Source organism: Beta vulgaris, chromosome 9 (assembly GCF_026745355.1).
Source record: "Beta vulgaris subsp. vulgaris cultivar EL10 chromosome 9, EL10.2, whole genome shotgun sequence".
NCBI lineage: Eukaryota > Viridiplantae > Streptophyta > Magnoliopsida > Caryophyllales > Amaranthaceae > Beta > Beta vulgaris.
The window spans coordinates 1,528,092-1,552,458 of record NC_079210.1 but is presented as its reverse complement, the minus strand read 5'-3'; the positions used below and the strand labels follow the sequence as shown (position 1 = coordinate 1,552,458).

At 34.6% G+C, this 24,367-nt stretch overlaps 3 protein-coding genes across 3 annotated transcripts; 1 reads left to right on the top strand and 2 right to left on the bottom strand.

Annotated features, from left to right (window-relative positions):
• The first annotated feature begins 777 nt into the window (after window positions 1-777).
• LOC104902595 (endoglucanase 5) lies at window positions 778-6,645 on the top strand. Its single transcript, XM_010690419.3, has 9 exons — window positions 778-1,110; window positions 1,968-2,180; window positions 3,216-3,416; window positions 3,888-3,974; window positions 4,175-4,339; window positions 4,495-4,618; window positions 4,883-5,046; window positions 5,351-5,807; window positions 5,906-6,645. The coding sequence occupies exons 1-9, from the start codon at window positions 892-894 to the stop codon at window positions 6,193-6,195; spliced, it is 1,920 nt and encodes a 639-aa protein (XP_010688721.2). The 5' UTR covers window positions 778-891; the 3' UTR covers window positions 6,196-6,645.
• A 1,852-nt stretch (window positions 6,646-8,497) lies between these two features.
• LOC104902594 (germin-like protein subfamily 1 member 17) lies at window positions 8,498-9,566 on the bottom strand. Its single transcript, XM_010690418.4, has 2 exons — window positions 9,369-9,566; window positions 8,498-9,248 (listed from the first exon to the last, which is right to left on the bottom strand). Exons 1-2 carry the CDS (start codon window positions 9,490-9,492, stop codon window positions 8,689-8,691), a joined length of 684 nt encoding a protein of 227 aa, XP_010688720.3. The 5' UTR covers window positions 9,493-9,566; the 3' UTR covers window positions 8,498-8,688.
• A 12,078-nt stretch (window positions 9,567-21,644) lies between these two features.
• Window positions 21,645-23,571, bottom strand: LOC104902593 (germin-like protein subfamily 1 member 17). The gene is made up of 2 exons (XM_010690417.3): window positions 23,372-23,571; window positions 21,645-22,420 (listed from the first exon to the last, which is right to left on the bottom strand). The coding sequence occupies exons 1-2, from the start codon at window positions 23,496-23,498 to the stop codon at window positions 21,864-21,866; spliced, it is 684 nt and encodes a 227-aa protein (XP_010688719.2). The 5' UTR covers window positions 23,499-23,571; the 3' UTR covers window positions 21,645-21,863.
• Between the last annotated feature and the right edge of the window lie 796 nt (window positions 23,572-24,367).

Sequence of the window (24,367 nt, the reverse complement as noted above, 5' to 3'; positions counted from 1 at the left end):
GTCTTTTAGAAAATTAGTTTGTTTTTTTTTTAAAAAGTTAAAATGAATATATTAAATAAGTTTAGGGTCTAAGAGTCGGGTCTGGGTCCAAAATTTTAAGACCCGGACACGTAAAAAATTCAATTGGACCCATACCCGGACCCGAACCATTAGAGTCTGAGAAAGTTGGACCCATACCCTTAGATTAGGGTCGGGTCCAACAGGATCCGGGTAGGGTCCTGAACCCATGCCCATCCGTACTTGTGACCTTGTATTAGCCAACAACTAACATAATAACTACCATCACCCAAAACAAAACCCCCTAAAATTATGAGCTTCACCAAATCACCAGTACGTGTTTCTCCAATCATAAGCCCTTCTACCAACTTGATTAAAATAACAAATTGTGTGATAGAGGTGTTCATATATTAGGTACACAATTAACACAAACAGTCGACGAACTAATTACATTAAATTAAAGTTTTGATCACATTCAAATTTCAACCAACTAAATCTTATTCTTATCCTAGTCTTACTTGAGAAAATAATACAAAGTTGAGGGCCATAACTTACCAAAAACAAAAGTCCACATTATGCACTTTCGGCTTTCGCTACATGCATGTAGACAATGCACACTAAAAAGACGTGGGGAGCAAATTCTCACCCCTCTCTTTCATTTTTCTTGTTACACGACGTGAAGGCTACCACCATTAGGTCTCCTATTTGTTTGACATTACATGTTAATTTAATTTCATCTAACTTCTTCCTATTGAATTGTTCTTGCATATATAACTTAGCCAATATAACATCTCAAAACAATGTTCTAAGTTAAAAATAGGTATCTATATATCAAAGGTATAATATATAGATAGATAACTAGAACAAAAAAAACACAAAAAAAGGAAGATCATCATGGAAACTATCTTAAGCTCACGTAAACAAATTCTCCTTGTAACGTTTGTTGTGCTCTTAGCAATGGAAGCCATAGCTATGGTTTCGGCGTTCGATTATGGTGGTGCTCTTGATAAAAGTTTGCTGTTTTTTGAGGCTCAAAGAGCTGGTAAACTACCATATAACAATAGAATCAAGTGGCGTGCTGATTCTTCCATGCGTGATGGGTATTCTCAAGGAGTAAGTATTAATTAACGGTCTAACCTACTTAATTTTACGTGTTATAGTTTGGTCTATGATGTTGTTAAGAATAGGGTAATTGAAGCCTTTGAATTCCTATAGGTCAACTCGAAAATACTTCTTTCCGTAACAGACAAAACGCAACAAATCAATACATTAATTAGACCTCACAAATAATACGCAATTGTTGCGTTTTTTTTTTTTTTTTTTTTTTCCTGTTAGAGAGAAAGTAACTAATATTTGAGTATTTTGTATGTTGTTTTTTGTTGTAAAGTAAAATGGTATAGCTTTGATTGGTGAACTTTCTATCTGATTAGGTGCATCCGGATTTTGGTCACTAATGTTAAAGAAAAAGGTCCTTAGTTATTTGCTTTTGGTGTCAACGTTAGTTGTCTCTTTATAGCTAACCAAACACTAATGCTTATATAGTACATGTATCGATGTGCTCACCTCATATACTCATATGTCAGTAGATGTGGCGTATTACGTCAATGAATGCGTGCCATGATTTGACGTAATACTCCATCCATCCCAAAATATAGTTACTGTTTTTATTTTAGGAGTCAAATTTTACAAACTTTGACCAAATATTCTCGTTAATGTATAGACTAAAACATACTTATATGAGATCTTGTTAAATTCGTCTCAATGTGTATATTCATAATATCAACTTTTTTATATTTTTTACTAATACGAAATAAAAGATATTATAAGTAAAAGGTACATCTTGAAGACTGTAATAAAAAAAAAGAAAGTCCGGAACTATATTTTGACACAGAAGAAGTATGAAGTATTAAACCATATAGATTGGATGATTTGAAGACTAATAGATTGTTGTGTGGAAATTATATGTGTAGGTGGACTTGGTAGGAGGATATTACGATGCAGGAGATCATGTGAAGTTTGGGCTACCAATGGCCTACTCAGTCACAATGTTGTCATGGGCCGCAGTTGATTTCAACAAGGATATAATAGCTGCTAACCAATTGGGTCACACATTGTGGGCTATTAGATGGGGAACTGATTATTTCCTTAAGGCCCATACCCATCCAAATGTTCTTTGGGCACAGGTAACTATATTAATTATTGACCGCATTATCTTTTCTTTTTTATATTACTCCTTATGGTTTTAATTTTTAAACAATGGGAACACTTTGATTTTCACATTTGTAATAAATAATTTTGAATATAAACTAGTTTTTAGGCACGTGTTACGTTGCAGGTAATTAGATATTTCAATTATTAAGTTTTGCTTTGAAATAATAACATCAAGTATCACTTGATTCAGTGTCTAGACTTTAGTAGATATTTTTGTTATTACAAGGTTGAATCTTATACAATATTTTTTTTATTGTACGTGGATTATATTACACGGAGTTAAATAATCTAAGGGAAAGCGTCACGTGACATCATTTCTTGGTTAAGAATGCTTTTTCATATTAGTGTAGATGTATTAACAAGATACAAAAAGGAAACAAAGCATAAGAAATTAGGAAAAGATCAATTCACTACCCATCGATTTATGATTTTTCTTATTGATCTTAATTTTTTTTTGTGGTAAACAAAGACTTTCATTCATTAAACGTTAGAGTTCAACATATTACAATTGATCTTAATTATCTCATCATGAATCCATTACATTGTGATTTAGATAGGACCAAATCAAATTTCCGTTTATATGAAGTACAAAAGATTTTTGGTATGATGCTGTTTTCTTAAAAAAAAGTTTTTGGATGTCAAATTCACTAATTTGATAAAAATTAACTAGTATATAATTATTACACTATAATTTTCTATGTGAATCTAAATCCTTGATCCCATGATATCGATTATTTTTAAATCCTAAAATGTTCGATATGTCAATCAAATTTTTTTAAAAAATTATTGCTTTTTACAAAAAAGCAGAGTTTGCAAAATTTTTAGAACCATACAAGAATTAGTGTCGTTTGGTGTGGAACAAGTATGAGAAAATCATCGTCCTTTTAAAGTCTTTCTTATGTAGTTATGGACCGATTGACAGCGATTGTCCATTGAGTAATCACTAATCTTAAAAAAAACTTTGGTAACATATGTTGTAATAATTGAAGTAATGTTATAATGTGAAGGTGGGAGATGGAGAATCTGACCATCTTTGTTGGGAGCGAGCAGAGGATATGACAACATCAAGAACTGCTTATAAGTTGGACTCTTCCAACCCTGGCTCTGATTTAGCCGGAGAAACCGCCGCTGCCTTGGCGGCCTCCTCGTTGGCTTTCCGGCCATACAACTCCTCCTACTCTCAACTCCTTTTGCAACATGCTGAGCAGGTGATCATATTCATATACTTTCTCCGTGTTTTTATTCTTGCTACATAGAGAAAGTGGGGGGTTTTTAAGAAATGTAGAGAGAGAAAGTAGGGGACCACCACTTTTTGAATAAAAAACCATTTGTTAAGGAAAAAGTATGAGTATTTTAAAAGAGAAGGTGGGGGACCACTAACTTTTTAATAGTATTTTAAGATTTTTATGGTGAAAAGATATCCATTTATGGTATGTAGCATCTATTATGACATTTCTATTTAAGGGAAATGTAGCATCTATAAAAAAACGGAGGAAGTATGTGCCTTATTATTTACTAATCATAGCAATGCTGGAAGTTTTACGTAGGAAATAATGTAACGCTCATTATTAGGAATATTACGGATAATAAAGATATCAAGACACCAACGTCAAAATTTTGTTGTAGGCTACTACTTCCTTATGTTGACTAATGAGATTCGTTTATTAATGTTTGTGCAGCTTTTCTACTTTGCCAATACTTTTAGAGGACTTTATGATGATTCCATCACAAATGCTGCAAAATACTATACATCCTCTGGCTATCAAGTAAATTCACTAACAATTTATCATGTCTTCAAATTGAGTCGGTATAATTTTTAAATTTTCATACTTCCTCCGTTCTGAAACATTTCGCTTTTTTATGCGAGAGCTCTTTGAGAGAAGTATTCACTTATTTAAGAGCGGAAGAAGTATATTTTATTTGATTCCCCTAATTTAACGATTAATGTTTTCTTGGGTGGAATTAGGACGAGTTACTGTGGTCTGCAGCTTGGCTATATAGAGCAACCAACAAAGACTACTACTTGAAGTATGTGGTGCAAAATGCTGCTTACATGGGTGGAACTGGTTGGGCTGTTAAGGAATTTTCTTGGGATAACAAGTATGCTGGTGTCCAAATTCTTCTTTCTAAGGTATATACAAATATACAATCAATGTGTGCTCTCTTATCAATTTCAACTTTGTGTAGTTTCATTTAGCCTTCAATTGCCTTGACATTTTTCGTCGATTTCGTTAGATTGAAATGATTTAGCACTGATTAAGATCGACATTTTTTGGGTGATATCAGATATTATTGGAAGGTAAAGGTGGAGCATATACATCCACATTGAAGCAGTATCAAGCTAAGGCAGATTACTTTGCTTGCTCTATCCTACAAAAGAACAATGACTATGACGTTCAACTTACTCCTGGTACTTATCTTTAGCGTTCATATATAGTGCATGTAAAGTCTTGTGTACAACAGTCTTACAATAACTTACTGTGATACAAAAGTGACTTTTTATTTCCAGAGTCGTCTTTTTTTTTTACTCGAAATGACATTTTAAGTCCTAGACTCCTAGAGATCACGATAGTGTGAGACACTCACACAAAACTAGCTCATTCATGAACTACTACAACAATAGAAAACTAGCTTATGCAGGGCAATAATACTTTGTTGTCTATGAACTAATCAGGTGGCTTAGTGTACGTGAGACAATGGAACAACATGCAATACGCATCCTCTGCAGCGTTCCTCCTCGCCGTCTACTCCGATTATCTCTCACAAGGAAAGGCTGTGGTTAACTGCCCTGAAGGAACAATGAAACCACAGGACCTCCTTAACTTTGCTCAGTCTCAGGTTTCCTCTCCATTCTGTTTCTTTCTTTCTTCCCTTACAATTTTTCACAACAAAATTGTATTTGTAACAATTAGAAAACAAGATTTGATTAAAGAATAATCCAAATTACACCAATTAACGCATCTCACATGTTGTCGAATTTGATTGTACATATATAATTGGTCATAAAAAATTGACAAAAAGGACTAGTTAAAAGATGACTATAAAACATGTGTAACTCAACTATGTTATCATTTATAAGCCATGTTTTGCCTAATTAAGTTTTGACTTAGCTCTAATCTTTGCTATAATTGATTTTCTACAGGCTGATTACATCCTAGGTAAAAATCCCAAGTCCATGAGTTACTTGGTAGGATTTGGAAAGAACTACCCTACACAAGTGCACCATAGAGGAGCATCCATTGCTGCTATCTCAGTTCACAACGCTCAGGTTGGGTGTGTCCAAGGGTTTGAAGAATGGTATCATCGTTCGAGTGCAAACCCAAATGTGGTGCATGGAGGTCTTGTAGGAGGTCCAGACAACAACGATGAGTATGATAATGATCGATCCAACTACGAGCAAACTGAGCCTACATTGTCTGGTACCGCTCCTCTTATAGGCCTATTCTCCAAGTTAAGGAGCACAAACACATACTCTAGTAATCCATATACACCAAAAACACCTTATGGCGCGCCAAGTACTCCATATGAAACAAGATCACCTTACCGCACCCCAAGTAGTACTCCATATGCTCCAAAAGCATCTCCATACGCCTCTCCAAGTGAGTATTCTTGCTACGTACACTCGACTAATAACTTTATGCAGATACATACTTCCTAACTGATGATTGATGAAACTATGTTTAACTTTTTTGTGCAGAAGTTTCAATTAAATTCATGCACTCCATAACAGCTTCATGGGATGATAAAGGAAAGACCTATTACCGTCACAAAGTACTCATAAAAAACACATCCATGAAAACTGTTAGAGATCTCAAATTGAAGATTGACAACCTATCTGGACCAATATATGGTCTAATGCCAACAAGTCAAAAGAAAATCTATCAAGTTCCACCTCATCTCAAAGCGTTGTTGGCTGGTGCTGAGTTGAGTTTCGTTTACATTCAAGGCGGTCCTCAAGCCAAGGTTTCGATTCACAGCTACGACTAACCACAACAAGCTAGGGAACAACAAACAAGACTAATGATCGTCGATCACCTTAAGTAGTCGTCAAGGACTACAAAACCATTGTTTTGCACTTTGTACATCTATTCCATCAACTTGTAAGAGTGAGTCTTGTTGCAACTGTAAGGTTGCTACAGAAAAGTGAAGCTAAAACTGGATACAATTGACACCCTCTATAGAATACATGCAATTTGAAGAGGGTATCTTGTATACTAATTATTGATTACTTACGAGCGTAAGGTAGCTTTGTTTGATGAGTTTCTTTTTTTTGTTTTAACTATGTTGTGTATACGGAGATGAAATGAAGGCATCCCATTACATCTATTAGCATGTTTTTGTGCAAGGAGAATCATGTGTAGATTAAATCTCGGTAAAAAATAAAGGCTAACTTGAAAGATCCTTGGTGAAATTGCAAAGTAATCAGTGCAACTAAGTAACTATGTAGGTCAGTATGAACATAGTAGGGGTTGCAAAATAATAAGATCGATCATGAGAAACTCTCATTCGCTTGCAAAGTGACAACATTATCACACATTAGACTCATACGTTGGGCGCAGAGAAATTGAAGAATGGGAATGTGAAGATTAACATCAATGATGATATAAAAATTATTGGCGTAATTTCTTGCAATTAGATTGAAGCCCATTGATTCCAAGATCTACGTGATTGATTCATTTTGAATAATTGTCTTTGAACCTGCATTTTGTTAAGTTTTGTGTGCCTTGAAAAATTCGTCAGATATTGTCTTCGCAGGCCCGCCCGATTGGGTCGGGAGGTCGTCGCCTGATCGGGTCAGAGATGTCAGCTTTGTGGGATAAATCGATCCCCCGATCGGGCGGATGTAGGGGTGCTTATCGAGCGAGCCGAGTCCGAATGACAATGGGTTGGCTGGAGCTCGTTTAACTTTTTATGGGCTTGGCTCGGCTCGAGCTCGTGATTAGAATTTGCGGCTCGAGCTCGGTTTGTGAGCTCGTTTAGTATTTGTTTTCTTTTTCTTTTTAATTGCTTTTACCTTTTTTTTTTTATCTTTCTTCTATTATATACCTTAGTTAATATCTTAAAAGAAATAGTTAATATAATTTTAAATATATATAAATAATTTTTTTAATATATAAATAATTTTTTAATATAAAGTATTTTTTAATATAAAATATTTTTTAACATAAAATATTTTTTTAGTATAAAATAATAATCGAGTTGTTCACGAGCCGAGCTCGTTTCGGCTCGTTTAAGTCTCGAGCCGAGCTTTGACCAAGCCGAGCCCGAGCATCTCGCGAGCTTGTCAGGCTTATCATTATCACCCCTAGGCCGATGTCGCCCGACCCGATCGGGCGGCTTGGCGGCCACACATTTTTGAGTTATCTTTTAGGGTTTGTATGTGGTTACTTATGTTATAAAAGGACTTCCTGGTGTTCATTATTATTGACAAAACTTATGAAACACTTTTAGCCTCTAGAATTCAGGACTCCTTGTATTATTCTCTCTGGTTTTCTCCATTATAGTGAAGGAAGCTCTAATCCGCCATATGGGGACGTAGCTCAAGTTTGACTGAACCACGTAAATCCTTGTGTTCTTTGTTTGTTCATCTTTATTGTTTTCTCACCTTATTATTCCATTGATTTTCTGTTTCGCTTTAATCAAACTACAACACCCTGTTTCCTAACACATTTCATTCGTAATAAATTATTATGAACCCATTGCACTCAAAATTTTACGTAATTTCACTGTAGTTTTGGTTATATTTTTTCTGTTTAGATGTAAATCTCATTTTTTTTATTGGAATTAAAAAGGCAACTAGCTTTTCGATATAAGTATATACATTGATAACATCTTAACTTTTCTTATCTTCTGTAGAAAATGACTTACAAGCAACGAGTCCGACCTGACCCGTTGTCCGCTATGTAGGCTGTCAGTCTGCCACATTCAAAAAAATTATATTAGCTCGGCACAGCATGAGCCTGACTATATCGTTTGTGGACCGAATGCCACTACTCTTTTTTTTTTTTTTTTGTCTAAAATAACCAATTCCTAAAAAGTAACATGAAACGCGAGTCAGGCTCGCATGAGGCACGAACCCGCTGGCCCGCGCCAGGTTTGAAAAATATCTGGAAATTTCAAGTCCGACCCCGCATGGCCAGCCACTTAGGAGCTCGGCCTGGCCAGGCCCATGCCCAGGCCTACCCCTCAAGACACAATTTACATTTATGTATAACAATCAATAGTCTCATTATTTGTGCCCAAAGAAAAAGAATCAATAATTTTAATGGAAAAGTTATCATACTACTAGTATGTGAAGCTCCATATAGAAGCGTCCTTTTATTTGATCAAAGCCACACATAAACGTTACATACAACATTTAACATTAAGCAGATAGTATCATCTGCGTCTAACCCAAAAGCTTATTGTATACCCGTACATAGATGAAACAAAGTAGTATAAATGCGATAACAATCCCAAATTATATCACCAAACAAACAATTATGGGCTAATCAAAAACAGAGCTTGCAGATGCTTGACCATGTTGTCATCCAATTGGAATGCCTTGCTCAGAACCTCAACAGAAATAGGTGGATTAGCCCTGAACACAGCATTAGCAATGGTGACAGTACCTGGGTTCTGGCTGCTTAATCCAGCAATCACAATAGCCGGAATTTTACCAATATTAATTTGGAAGTGAACTAGACCTTGTGGAAACACAAAAACATCTCCCTTGTTGAGCACCTTCGCAAAGAGTTGGTTTCCACACTCTTGGTTAGAGGTCACAAACCCGACGTAAAGGGTTCCTTCAATCACGGTCAAGAGCTCGGTTGCACGAGGGTGTGTGTGGGGTGGATTGAGTCCTCCATTTGGTGCAAAGTCGATCCTAACTAGTGATACGCCGAGTGTATTGAGCCCTGGTAGTTGTGTTGCGGTCGCTTGGGTAACATTCGAGCCAAGTCTGTTGCGGGTGACTCCAGGATTTTTTAGAGCCCCTTCGAGGAAAAAATCTTCTGGTTTTGCTTGCATGGGATTCTTACAAAACAATCCATTAACAAATACTGTAACACAAGGAACCACAAAGAAGAGTAAAAACAAGTGAGTTGCTTGTCAAATATATTGAATGAATGCATTGAGTTAAGCAAATTAATGGGAGTTTAGTGAGATATATGTTATATTACCTGCAGCATTAGGGTCATTTACCCCGATACAGAAATCTTGGAGTTGATTAGGATCAGTAGCATAAGCAACATAGGAAGTGATGGCTAAAAAGCCGATGAAAGCGAGGATGTTATTAGGTGACATATTGTCGTGAACAAGAGTATGAAATTTGATAAATATGTGATAAGATAGGAGTTGTAAAATGTTATGATCTTACCATGGCTAAAGATGTTTCTTTTATAGTTAAGATAATGAACTTTGAGGTTTGAAGTGGTCATAGATTTACTAACCTCCATTAGTTTATTCATGATCAAATGGGCAGGAAGCAACAAGACAATATTTTTCTATACGGGTGGTTGATTACTAAGTCGAGTTCACTGCACATTGGTAATAGTAAGGACTATTATTCACTCCCGATTATAGTAACTAGAAGTTTATACGCTAACAGCATCATCACTATTCATTAAGAATTTAAAGTCATGAGAAACTATCACGGGGGATGACTAGAAAAAATGGGCTATATTTTTGACTAACTTGAAAGAGATCATATGTTTACTGTTTTACAGAAGGTTGCGTTTTTGTATTTTAATTTGATCGAAAACTTTCATATTTTTAGCAATTATAATGATTGTTAGTGAGTCCACTCATGGTACACCCGGGTGTACCATGCTCATGTAAGGATGGCAATTCAGTCCGAATCCGACCCTAGTCCGCTCCGATTCGAAAGAAAAAATCCAAGTTGACTCCGACAAAAAAGTAATCCGACTCCGTTTAAAAAATCCAACCCCGAGTCGGAGGAGGGTCGGAGTCGGATATCATAAAATAATCCGACATCCGAATCCGACTCCGACTCCGACTTTGAGTCAATTAATCCTTTTTTCTTATTTATGTAATGTATTATTTATGTATAATCTGACTTCGACTTTCAACCAATTGTATTATATAGGATTTTTCCATAGTTAAAATGATTGTTAAAAATAATAGTAATAATTAGATTATCTGTACCATATAAGATTTCCATATGATGATTAGAATAAATTGTAATGATTAGATTATTGTATTATAGAAGAATATTCTATTATAAAAAATTGATAAGAAAAATAAGTCGGATCAGGTTCGGAGTCGGATGTTCGGCTTTTAAGTCGGATGTCCATATTTTAAGTCGGGTCGGATCTCAGAGTCGGATGTTCGGATTTTAAGTTGAGTCAGATTCGGATTTTCAAAGTCGGATGTCGGAGTCGGACTCAGATTTAAAATCCGACTTTCTGTAGGGTCGGAGTCGGATTATGTATGCATATTCCGGTCCAAGTCCGACCCGTTGCCATTCCTATGCTCATGGTATACCCAGGGGAATTTTCGTAATTAATTGCAAGTTAAGGGGCACGCTGGTAATTTTGGGGTAATAAATGACAAAAAGCAAAAAGCAAAAATCTGAATCCAATTATTCTTTCTCGCTCTTCCTTCAATTTGAAACCTTATAAACAAAAAAAAAAATGGAGAACCAACACAACCTTGCAGATCATTAATGGCAGATTCAACTCAAACACAACAACGGAGATCTGAAATTCACTCATTTCTCTAAATTCTTTCTCGCCGGAAAAATCCGATATTCAATTCTTCTCTCTCTCCTCCTTCCAAACCTTCCAAACACAACAATGGAGATCTGAAATTCGCGAGATGAACGATGAGATGATGATGACACGTACTCGAGATGATAATGATGAGGCGACTAAAGAGACCCATGACCCATCCACGACGATGATGAAGACCCACGACCCAGATCTGATTATGTTTTTCCTCATTTGTTTTGTTGTTGTTGTTTTGCTCATTTTCCCTCAGTTATTCGTATTGCATAAACCAGATGTTTTTGGTTGTTTTACATGATCAGGACATGAACAAAATTATGGGTGCTGATTTTGAATTATCATTGTAGGAATGAGCAAATGTATTCACCAATAATTTTGAATTCTAATGTTCAAATGAGTCAAGCATCTATGCTCATTTATGAAGATTATGTGCTCGTTTAGAATGATTGAAGATTATGTGCTCATTTACATAATTTGTATTGGATGATTATTAGTGCTTAGTCAACTCTTATGCACTTGCTCTAGTCTTTTTTTTTCTATTCATTTCATCTCTTTCTTCGTTTTTTTTTCTCACCCGTAATTAGTTCATTTTCGTAACTGCTCATTTGCATCAAGTTTGCTCATTTTCTTAAATGACTAGAAATACTTGCTCATCTGCTCATTTTACTCATTTACTCATTTGATCATTTGCTCATTTTGCTTATTTGCTCATTTGCCCATCATTTGGCAAAAATAGCGTTGGGTGTACCATGAGCATGGTACACCCAGGTTTACTATAAAGATTCTCATTGTTAGTGGGCAGTGTGCCCAATGACGATTTGTGATCTCTCACTAATTAATGTTATTTGAAATCATTTGTACTTCCGTCGCTTTTTTCTATTACAGACTTAAGATTTACACTTGCCAATGCAATAACTTTAAATTTACTAATTGATTTTTAGTAAAAAATATACAAATTTGATATTTTGAAAGTATATATGACACGAATCTAATAAGACCTCGTATGACTATATTTTTTCTTACATAAAAACCACAAGAGATAGTAAAAGGGTGGTGAGTGAATAAGGTAAAATCTCATTGTTTCAATAGAAAAAGAACGGAGGATGTAACTGAAATCTGCAATATTTTCTCTTTTCGGCCTATCTTAGTTGATTATTTAAACAAACAAAAAAACAATAATATCAGATACATTTTCTGTTATGTATCTTGCTTAACTAATTTCAGTTATATAATTTTAATTATTGCGGAGAGGTGGTCTACTTCATAATACATAGTAATATACTTCATTCATTTCAAAACTAGTTGCATATGCAAGCGATGCGTGCGTGATAATTTTAGGTAGGTATATACAAATTGACATGTTTTTTATGTAAAATTATTTTGGTAGTGAGGTAAATTATTGAGGTTCTTTTGTAGATGTTATTATCTTTTTAAATTAAAGGTGAATGATTTTTAATTGTTCAATACCGGCACTTAAAAATTTGGCAGATGATATAATAATTTCTTTTCGCGACTTTAGTATAGTTCTTTAACAATTACAAATGTTAATAAACTATATTGTTTGAACTTTGTAGATATGAAATATTATGTTATCACGATATATTGCAAACTTTTTTTGGTTGATGATTCTAATCGATTTCATATTCTATTTTTGACCTACTCATATGGCAAGTTTCATTGATTTTTCATTTTTCAATTTTTTTATAAAAAGAAAAACATTGTTTTAAATTATTAGAGGGTATTCTAGTCACTTCAAAAGAGGACACCACACCTCCTCCCTTGGCTTATATAATAGAGATAGATGACACAGTTTGACTTTTGTACTAATCACAAACTCTTCTTTCACCGTATTTTGTGATTTTTATGTAAGAAAAAAAATAGTCATGTAAAATCTTGTTAGATTCGTCTCAAAATATAATTGATTAAGTGTAACTTTGAATTGTGAAAATTGTAACGTGTATAATCAGGCCTCCTACGCTGTGCTTTCTTTAGGTTCCTTGCCTTGAAATGTCCATCATCCTAGAAGATTTATCCAATTTGAAAATACCCTTAGGTTGTAATTAATTTGGTTATCTCAATAACTAAAATAAAATAAAACTCTTATTTAACTTGAGAATGACATAACAAACATATTGCAATTTACACGTATATATGACATAAACCAACCAAAATGGTAGAATAAACCAAAAAAATTGGATAAGGTAACCATTAACTGATCCGATTTGGCTTGAGCCCTGGGCTTTGTGGAATAAACTTAAGTTAACTACCTTTTTGGGTCAATTATTTGTCAGCATCGAATGATTGTTTTTATCAGTCTTAAGCTACCGTTTTTTACTCTAATCTCTCTCTTAATATTTCGGTTTTCCCTAATTTCTCTCCTGATCTGCTGCCATTATTCTTACCATTTTATTGACCGTTTTTCCCACGATTTCAACCACGTTCTGATCTCGTTTGGTTTTCCTCTCCCTATAAATACGAGTATAAAAACACACAATCTCTTCGTTTTTCTTTCTCCTCTATTATTCTGAGCAATATTAAAGATCGTTCTCAATCTGCTTTTCAGCCAACATCGAAAACGCAGAAATCGTATATCCTTGGAGGTTGATTGCTGTGAGTTTGTGTGTTGTTGCGGGGCTAATTCAACTTTAGGGCAGTGACTTCTCATGCCACGGTTGTCAGGTAAGTTTATTTTAATTGTTACCAGTTTTCATTCCTACATTCTAAACTTGATTTTGTTGTTTTCGAAACTATGGCTGGTGAAATTCCTTATGATAATATGCGTATTTTTAATGTTGTTCCTATTACCAATCCATTTGTCCCCGATATGTCTAAGTTAGAACCGTTTGATGAAAAAAAAAAATAAGATATGGTCTAAAAGATGGATTTTTTCTTGGGGAAAATTGGGATATATTATTGATTGTCTGTTGTTGCTGCTCCTAATAACAATTCTTACAATAAGACCTGTCGTGGGATGTTATTGCATTATATGTATTTTGCCCTTTATATGATTTATAGTAAGTCGAAAATTGCTAAGGATATTTGGGATGCTATCCCACATTGGAAGTTGAGGAGAACAAAGCCTTCTTTATATAGAGGTGGATACCTTAACCTAGTAGAGGCCTTTTGGGTGGGCCGTTCCCACTCCAAAGAAAAACCTTGCATGCTAGGGCCCAAAGAGGACAATATCTACTAGCGGGCTCGTGGTCCCCAGAGGGGTATTACAAGTGGTATCAGAGCCAGGGCCCGATTTGATGTCCTGTCGTGCCTTCGAGGACGCAGACACCCTTTAAGGGGGGTGGGGAAAGGGAGTAAAAGCCATCCCACATCGGAAGTTGAGGAGAACAAAACCTTCTTTATATAGAGGTGGATACCTTAACCTAGTAGAGGCCTTTTGGGTGGGTCGTTCCCACTCCAAAGAAAAACCTTGCGGGCTAGGGCCTAGAGAGGACAATATCTACTAGCGGGCTCGTGGTCCCCTGAGGGGTGTTACACTTTCCCATTTTCTCGGTCTCGGCTGCTGCACATCGGCATGGTTGAGAGTTGTGTAATCCCAAATAGCATCCAATTCTTCATTTTTTGGTTGAGATTTTGGATTTTGCGATTTGGAATTCTGTATTTTAAGCACTGTTATTCTAATTTGGATTTTTTTCTGTCACGAAATCTGGTAATCTACTTGAGGCCACCACCACGCGGTCCACATGCACCTCGTCGGCTCCTTTGCTTACTTGAGCCAATTCGCCGCCTCCGACTTTCCTTCTTGGCCAAAGTGTTCGTTGCCTCGTCGGCCTCGACGAGTTTGTTGTTTCCTTTTTTTTTTGTTTTTTTTCGTTTTCTAGATCTGAATTTTTTTCGTGTAATTTTTTTTTCGCCAGATCTGTTTTTTTTGTAATTCCTGTTTATTTCTGTTTTGTTTAATTTTTCTGGTAATTTCACCAGATCTAGAAATTTTTTGTTATTTCATATTCTTTCTTTTCGTCTTTTATTTGTTTTTTTGGATGATAAGTTATCAATTCATTTCATGTTTTGATAATATTTTCTAGAAACCGAAATTTTTTGACTTTGTTGTTGATTATAAGATGTCATTTCGTCTTTCGTTCGTCTGTGAATTTGGAGGACAGTGGATGGATTAATTGCCTGGTTTTAATATTTCAAATTTGATTGCAAAATACAAAAAAAAAAAACAAATTTTTTTTAGTTGTACCAGTAAATATTGTTGCGGTTTTAGGCAACAACCGCAACAATATGCGTATTTTTCTTTATTAAATACAGCATATTGCTTCGTTTTTCCTAGGAACCGCAACAATATCCTTTTTTATTCTGATATAAATACATATATTGTTGCGGTTTTACCCAAAAATCACAGCAATATCTTCCAATATTGTTGCAGTTAAAAACTGCAGCAATATATTATTTACCTATTGTTGCATCCTTAATTGCTGCGCAACCAAAACCGCCACAACAGACCACTTAATGACCGCAACAATAAATATTTATTCTACTAGTGATGTCTGATGCTAAACATGTGCTTGATCAAGTTCATGAATATGAACATTTATGTGTTGATATTGTGGCTGAGGGTATGGCTATTCCTGATCTTTTCCAAGCCAACTGTTTACTCAAGAAATTACCTTCTTCCTGGGAAACCTTTGTTCACTCCTTGAAACATACCCTTCAAGAATTAGTTCCCCACACTAAGATTGAGGAGCAGAACAATATCCAAATCAAAGGGAAATCAGTTGATCATTCTTCCTCTTCTGCTAATCTTGTGGAAAATAAAGTTGCTGCAAGTAAAGGACCAAAAGGTAAGGTTCCAAATTAGTTGCATAATACAAGGCAGAACTATAACAACTTCAAAGGAAAATGTAAGTTTAAGGGAAGTAGCTTTGTTTGTGGTAAGTATGGGCATGCTGCCAAAGATTGCAGTCAAAGAAAGGACGCTCCAAACAAAGTAAAAGACAGCAAAGCTCTTGCCAACCTTGCTGAAGATGACACCATTGTTGTAGTGGTGTCCAAGGTCAATCTGGTAAGCAATGTTTCAGAATGGATTATGAACACTGCTGCAACCCGTCAGATCGACGCCAACAAGGAAATGTTCCAGGACTACAACAAAGCTTCAGAAGGAGAATGCGTCTTGCATGTCCCCGAAACACACAATCTCTTTGTATTTATTTCTCCTCTATTATTCTGGGCAGTATTCAAGATTGTTCTCAATCTGCTTTTTCTTTCAACACCAAAAACGCAGAAATTGAGTATCCCTGGAGGTTGATTGTTGTGAGTCTGTGTGTTGTTGTAGGGCAAATTCAACTTTAGGGCAGTGATCTTCTCACGCCACGGTTGTCAGATATGTTTATTTTAGTTGTTACCAGTTTTCGTTTTTACAACCAAGTCCAGACTTCATTTGCTACTAATAAGAACTACTCTGTCCCAGTCAGTATAATAGCAACATATTCCTATGATTGACATTCATTTTATGCATCAATAAAAAATTATTTTGAAAATAATCACCTTCTAGCTAGAGTCGTTATTTTTTCAAATAATTGTTTTATAATGAAAAGATTTCTTACGTAACCACTAAATACGAACGTTCTTCTTTGTAAAACAAATACCACTAGATGACAGTTTAATTTTTAAGGAAAAATTAATGACATAGTGTTGATGCAAAATCAGTAAAAATGGTATACAATAGTTCCAATTATGGTCATTCATTTATTAAAAGTCTCAACTATAAATTAACAAGTGACTACCCAATAATGGTCTATACTATTTTAATAGTTTTACTTAGGTTTATATTATTACTTGTGGTCGATTAATAAAAAGGGGAATATAAGGGATAAACCATGACGACCACCACTCTCACCAAATGATTTTGAGCACCAGCACGAATCACCACTCTCACCGGCGTATGAGCTCCTCGTTTTTTTATCATCGAGAAAAGTATAAAAACTAAATAGTAAAGAACGGACAACGAGTGATGCAAAGATGGGTAGCTAAATCATGTGCTTTCTGAACTTTTAAGCGCGTAAATTTTGTGATGAAATTGTCAAATAGAAAAGACAATTAAAGTATAAGATGTGAACAATAAACACTATGCAAATGAGCAAAAGATAGTTGTGTAGTGGTGTTGACTTCACCTTCGATCTCGTAGGTCTTAAGATCGAGCCTCACTCCTTGTTAGAGGGATCTCTAAATTCACTCTACTGAGATAAGGAACTTCATCTTATTTTATACATTGTAAAATTGGGAAACTACTTATAAAAGTATAACTAGTTATTAGGCCGGGGCGATACTCCATATTATTAATATTTTCATGTCAAAAAAATAACATCTAATGTTGCATAATTCATTGGTTAGAACTTTGTTGTATTAACAGGTCACGTGGTCGAGTTTTATATGGAGCATGTTTCTAATTTTTTTTAATGTAAGTTGATGACATAAAAGAAATAATAATGAACTAAAGAAATAGTGTTACGTAGCGTGTAGACTTGTTTTAAAACGCTTTTTAATATAGTTGTATAGATTACTAATTGGAAAATCTTATTTTAAATGCACGTCGTAGATATAGTTACTACAATAGGCTATTCATGCAAAGTGGGGTCAACTATGGCATATTCTTTCGTTGCTTTAGATTCTTTGTACTTTATTTAATAAAAAATAAAAGCTGTTATGTTTTATTATGCGATTTTAGTATTAACTCATTAGAAAAATGACCCTTCTTTTGATTTGGTGTCCATTAGTTTCTAAACGTTTACTTCCTCTATTTTTTTCATTATAACACTAGTATTTAGGCTTGGATGTTCCTCCAGGTTGGTATTGTATGTTTTCCGAACTTGATGTACTTTTTTTTCCATTTCCATTAAAATATATTAAGAAAAACTCAACATTTAAAAGGTACAAATATAATAATGTGGACACTTAAAGCATGATTAAAAGTTGATTATTGAGATGGTAATTATGTCATGTATAATAGCAAGAGATCATGGGTTCAAATCTTGTTGCAAGCTAATTTTACTTTTGTTAGTCGACATAACTTATGTAAACATTGGACAATTCTAGTAGAGTAACAGGGTGTCACGTGGCGTGTATATATTGTCACACACGTCTTTTAATATATTTGTATAGATTTTCTTTATTTCAAATTTAGAAATTTTATATTAATTGTAATATTTTCTTCTTTAATAATATGGATCTCTTTATTTCTCTCTTATCATATGAGATCTACTTTTATTTATCTTTATTTCTCTCCTTTTTACAAGAGTTTCTTAAAAAAAAGTGTTGACGAAATATGTTATAATTATTATAAAAGGAACTATAAATAGGTCTTATGAGTGATGATATGGTCTTACATAGTAGTTAGCCTACTCCTAGTAGTAATCACTAAATTCCTTGCATGTGTGATTGAGTCATTGGACAAATAACTTTAGAATACTATCTAAAGATCATCCTATAACTTACTTTCGAAAGATGAATTTCATATTATCACTTGATTGGTTGCCTTTATGACCTCGTAGAAATTAGTTATAATGTCTTTTTTTTATTTCTAGCTAATCTAAGCCACTTTATAACTTCTAGTTGCTTTACTTTACTTAAATATGGTCGTCATAATCTAATCCGTATGATGGAATAGAATCTTCTTCTCAGCATCAATTGATCCAAGAGTATATATATTACTTTAACTCTATTAATTTATATTTCAAATTAGGATTGGCTCAAGAAGAAGATTAATATTTCTGTGCAACAAATGCACTCACTTCATGAACACCAGGTTCACTGTTCACGTTACTGACTTCTTTTTGTTTCTCCATTTGTTGTACTAAATAGAATGTTCTGCTTAAAGGTGGCAATGGATCCATTGCAAGTATGCTACTAATAGCATTATTAAAGCCACTATTACGGCCTAGTAAGAATTGCATTAACTTTTTTTAGCTTTAAAATCAGCCAAACGTTTCAGAAAAGTAAAGCTACATTTACTTAGAATTCCACAAGTACAAGAAGGTCGACTCCTCAAATTCTATAATTCGTCCCAAAATCTCTTTAATTTTTCATAATACACCATTATCGACTGATTTTCTTTCCTCAAATTATCCAATTCACGTCTTAATTGATACTCCCTCCGTTTTTTTTAGATGTAACATATTGACTTTGGGCACTATTCATCCAATACACTTTGACCACTAATTGTTATTTATACATAAGAAAAAATATAGTCATGTGGGATCTTGTTTGATTCGTCATGGTATACACTTTCCAAATATATATTTTTTATAATTTTTACTTTTATAAAATTGGAGATATTATCGGTCAAAGTTGTGTCTCGACAAACGTGAAAAGTCCAATGTTACATCTAAAAAAAACGGAGGGAGTATATCAAAGATCCATTAGATTGACCAAAACATTCGCAAATTTCATGCCATAGCTGAGCAGAACTCTCAGCAAAATTGAAATTCTCAGCAATATCTTCATTCAATTCATTGAATTAATCAGCCAACAAATTACCAAATAATCACATCGCATCCAACGATTAAAATCTTTATCAGTTTCATCAGGTATTATAATAGTTCCTTCAATGAAACCTAATTTGTTTTTCGCTATTAATGCTCTTCTCAAATTACACTTCCAGCTAACAAAATTACTTCTATTCAGATTTGTCGCAACTAATTTGTTGACGGTTTGATCAGATTTAGTGATATAAGATGGATCATTGTAAGCAATACTTACATTATGTATATTGTTGACATGAGATTCTCCAGTAGATCGTTCTCCAGAACCAGAATTTGGTATAGTTTCCACCATTGTTGCAGAATTTTAGAAATCAAAGCGAAGAACTAATGAATTTCAGCGGAAGAAAACAAGAATTTCAAAGAAATCTTGTGAAAATCTTGATCAGATTTGCTCTGATACCATGTTAATATTGTAGATAATTTAAATGAATCAAAGAGAGAGACAACTAAACTTGCTTTGATAGAGAGAAAGAAGAGTACTAGTTATTACAGAAGAGAGGGAAAGGGTTTCTCCTTTTATAGTAACAGTAGATGACTAACTAGCTAACAGAAAAATACAAGTTTGTTACGAGTAACAACTTGTTTCTTGTAACAAACTTCTACTAAGAAGATACTTTCAACTTTATAATCTTCACAACCACAATGGCCAACCATGTTGGCATATCCACTACCGACATTTATCTCTATTGGTGCCATGCAACTCAGGAGCAAAGAACTCACAAGTGACTAGAGGTGATCGCAATCGCAATATGGATGATTTCACCTGACCAGGAGGGCCCACTGAACGTAAAAGGTGAAAACATGGCAGGCTGTCGCGGCTCTAATAGTCGCCAAATCGAGATCATCGACAAGGTTACGAACAAGATGACAAGCATAAAACGACTTATTATTCATGCATTGCCTATAAATAGGATATTTTTTTAGTGTTCATGGTATTCAAAAATTTCTTGTCTTACATTCACCATACCTTGTCATTAGAGATGGCCATTGGTTCGAGTTGGGCGGGCTGGTCTGTGAATCCTAGTGGGTCAGGCTGAGATTTAACGGTCCATGACCGGACCCTAAAATTCACGGTTTGAGTGGGATGGTCCACGAGCTGAAAAATCTTAGCCCACATTGGTATGTTACCGGTTTTCACGATTCGGTGAGCGGTTCGTGGGCCTAGCGGGCCAGCATGAGAATTTGTTTGTTTCAAAGTTATATAATCATTTATTATTCTTACATAAAACCTTTAATAATGATTAAATCATATACAATTATTAATATTAATGAATAGTTTTATTATTTTTGAATTTGATTGAATTATAATATATGCAATTTGATTAAGATAGATACAATTTGATTGAATTATAATACTTCCTTCGTTCCATAATAAGTGAAACACTTCTTTAAAAAAGCTCTCACATAAAAGAGAGAAGTGTTTCACTTATTATGAAACGGAGGAAGTATATGCAATTTGATTAAAATATACACAATTTGGTTGAATAATTACTTGGGTTGGGTTGGTCCAATTCATGGGCTGGAGTGGACCATTTTCATGGACAGAGCTGGGCGGTTTTCGTAGCGAGCTTTCGTGAACTATGCTTAAAAATTCTGGCCCACGACACACCCACCAATTTCACGATTTGAGCTGGGCTGGACCGGATCGGAATTTTTGCAGGCTTAGCCCACACGGCCCAAAAGATGAGTTGGGATGAATAGGCTCGTACTGTTGGCCATCTCTACTTGTCATCCTATATATAACTGAGGTATAGAGGGGTTTTACTCGACCAACTTTTTTTAAAACATTGTGTAGGTTCGAAATCTCTGTCTCGACTATCTATAACAGAAATACAATTGTCCAGCAGTAACGCGAAGACATGCCACCCTGTAATTGGAAGTCATCCCTTGTTGTCTGTGTTTCTCACTACGCAACAATTTGATTTATAATCGTTACTAACATTAATACACATAATAATTAGGAATTGGAGTTGGCTCAAGTGGCGAGCTTTCCCATTTTTCCTAGCAAGATCTAGGGTTCAATGGGTGTGTGGCTTGTAATGCGCCTTTGGGTGGATCCCCTGTACGTGAGCAGCACAGAGGAATAATTCTTCTTACCAATTTTTATAAATTAATGCACATAATTATATATATTAATGGCAGGTGAAGGTTGTGCTATGCCCACCATGTAAATCAAAATAGAAATAAGAAAAAAAGGATAGCACACAAAAGAAGAATTAACTCTCAATATATAAGCTTCCATTTATCTTACCAAACCAACAATCAAACACTACTACATTTATATATAGCATCAAGCGACAAGCATCATCACTCAAAGCTATCTTACATCCAAGAGGAAAATTTTGGATTATTAATTATTATTGCACACACACGTTCATAACGATAACATCTTTGCCTAGAGAAAGTTGGCATACATCCAACAATTATGGGATCATGCAAAAAGAGCCTGAAGATGCTTAACAATGTTGGCATCCAATTGAAATGCCTTGCTGAGAACATCAACAGAAATAGGTGGATCAGCCCCGAACACAGCATTAGCAATGGTGACAGTACCTGGATTCTGGCTGCTTAATCCAGCAAACGCAATGGCGGGGTATTTACCAATATTAATTTGGAAATGAATTAGACCTTGTGGGAACACGAAAACATCACCCTTGTTAAGCACTTTAGCAAAGAACTGGTTTCCACCATCTGCTTGGTTAGAGGTGACAAATCCGACGTAAAGAGTTCCTTCGATCACGGTCAAGATCTCGGAGGCGCGCGGGTGTGTGTGGGGTGCATTGAGTCCGCCATATGGTGCGAAGTCGATTCTAGCTAGAGATATCCCGAGAGTGTTGAGCCCTGGTAGTTGTACTGCACTTACTAGAGTAACGTTGGCCCGAAGTCTGTTGGCGTTGGTGTCTCCAGGATTTGTGAATACCCCTCCAAGAAAGAAATCTTCTGGCTTTGCTTGCATTGGATTCTTGCAGAAGAATCCATTTACAAAAACTGTACCCCGAGGAGAAGAAAACAAGAGTGAGATAAAGGTTGTATATTACATTATTACTCCCTCCATCCCGTGAAAAACTGAATACTTGTTGGGACATGTAGTCTATGGTGATAAACTATTATAGCGTGATTATCAGATATTAATTTATTAAAAAAATAGATATGATAGGAGACTGGGGTATTTTTTTATTAGAGAACAGAGAAAGTCGGGTAACCTTATTGATAGAGGTAGAGTATAGGCCAAAGTAGTATAAATAATTGTAATAATGGGATCATGCCAAAAATATAAGTGTTTAAATTAATTAGGAACAAACATTAAATAAAAATGTTAAAACTTTTTTTTTTCAAGATGAAGGGAGTATTAAAGACCATGGAGTTAAGTAAAATGGATGCCTATATTCTTCTTATTAAGATGGTAGGATATGAGCAAATTGAGTATGACCATGTCATCATTGATGACGTGTAATATACCAAATAAAGATAGCGAGTTTTCTTTAAAACAAGAGATAAATAATGGAGTTTAATAACATAAAGAATAATTGATTTTAATAATCTAATATTTGGTCGATTTGCTAGATATAATCCCATCAATTGATTACATTTAACAATTCTTACCTTTTTGGGTAGTTTATCATATAATTCATATTCTTATTTTTGTTGTCATCATCAATTTATTTTCGTTTATTCTGTGTAAAAAATGTAAAAGTTCAAATTATTTTGAAGAGATATCTCCCAAATTGGACTTGAAAGAATTATGTATCAATGATAAAATTTTCTATTATAAAAATATTTGATATTTATATTCCACAGGGATATGTTAGAATTTTTAATGATGATTATGGTGCGTGCCAAATTTTTTAAAAAAAAAATTGGTAAGAAGAAATCCTCTGAACTGCCCCCGCACAAGACTTAGGAATGATAATACCCTAGTGGATAAAGATAGAATATTACCTGCAGCATTAGGGTCGTTTATCCCAACACAGAAATCTTGAAGTTGATTAGGGTCAGTAGCATATGCAACATAGGAAATAAGGGCTACAAGACCAATGAAAACGAGGTTGTTATTCATAGGTGACATTTTGCTTAACGAAAAGTATGATATTTGATCAAACTTCGTTAAGGTTGGCGAAATTTGTGATGATCTTACAATGCCTTAATATGGTTCCTTTTATAGTTGAATAGATCACATTTTCAGAATATTGTCATGGTCATAAAATTACTAACTTCCATTTGTTTTTTCATAATGGAATGGTTAGGAAGCAAGACGACAATTTTTTCTTTAAAAGTGGTTGATTACCAAGTCCAGGCTTCATTTGCTACTACTAAGAAAGAACTAAACTACTCTCTATCAGTCCGTATAATAGCAACATACTCCTATAATTGACATTAAGATCATTTTATGCATCGATAGAAAAAATCTTTTGAAAATTATCACCTTTTAGAGTCGATATTTTTTCAAATTACTATGTATTAAAAAAGATTTTCTACGTAACTACTAAATATGAACGTTCTTTTTCTCTAAAACAAATACCACTAGATGGATGATGGTTTCTGTCGAAAAATCTATCAATGGAGCTAACCCTTTCTTACTTTTCACGATTACTTGGAATTAGTGGCATACTCAATTATGTATTTAGTATTGACAAACAATAATAACGCGGAGATACACGCAAAAAACAATAATATAATGATGGAATTATATACAAGAAGATTTAATGTGAAAACCCGAGAATCAGAAGAATAACCACCGAACCAAGACTTTCAATGACATATATATATGACATGGTTACTTATAAAACTTCCAAGATCTTTCTTTTAACTTCGTGTATTACCCAAACCCTTGTTTTACCCTAACACTTACATCTTAGTTTTCCCTTCCACATATGTATCATTCACATTCCATGACCTTTATTAGTAGCCAACTGAAGATAACAAAATCCTACTAGG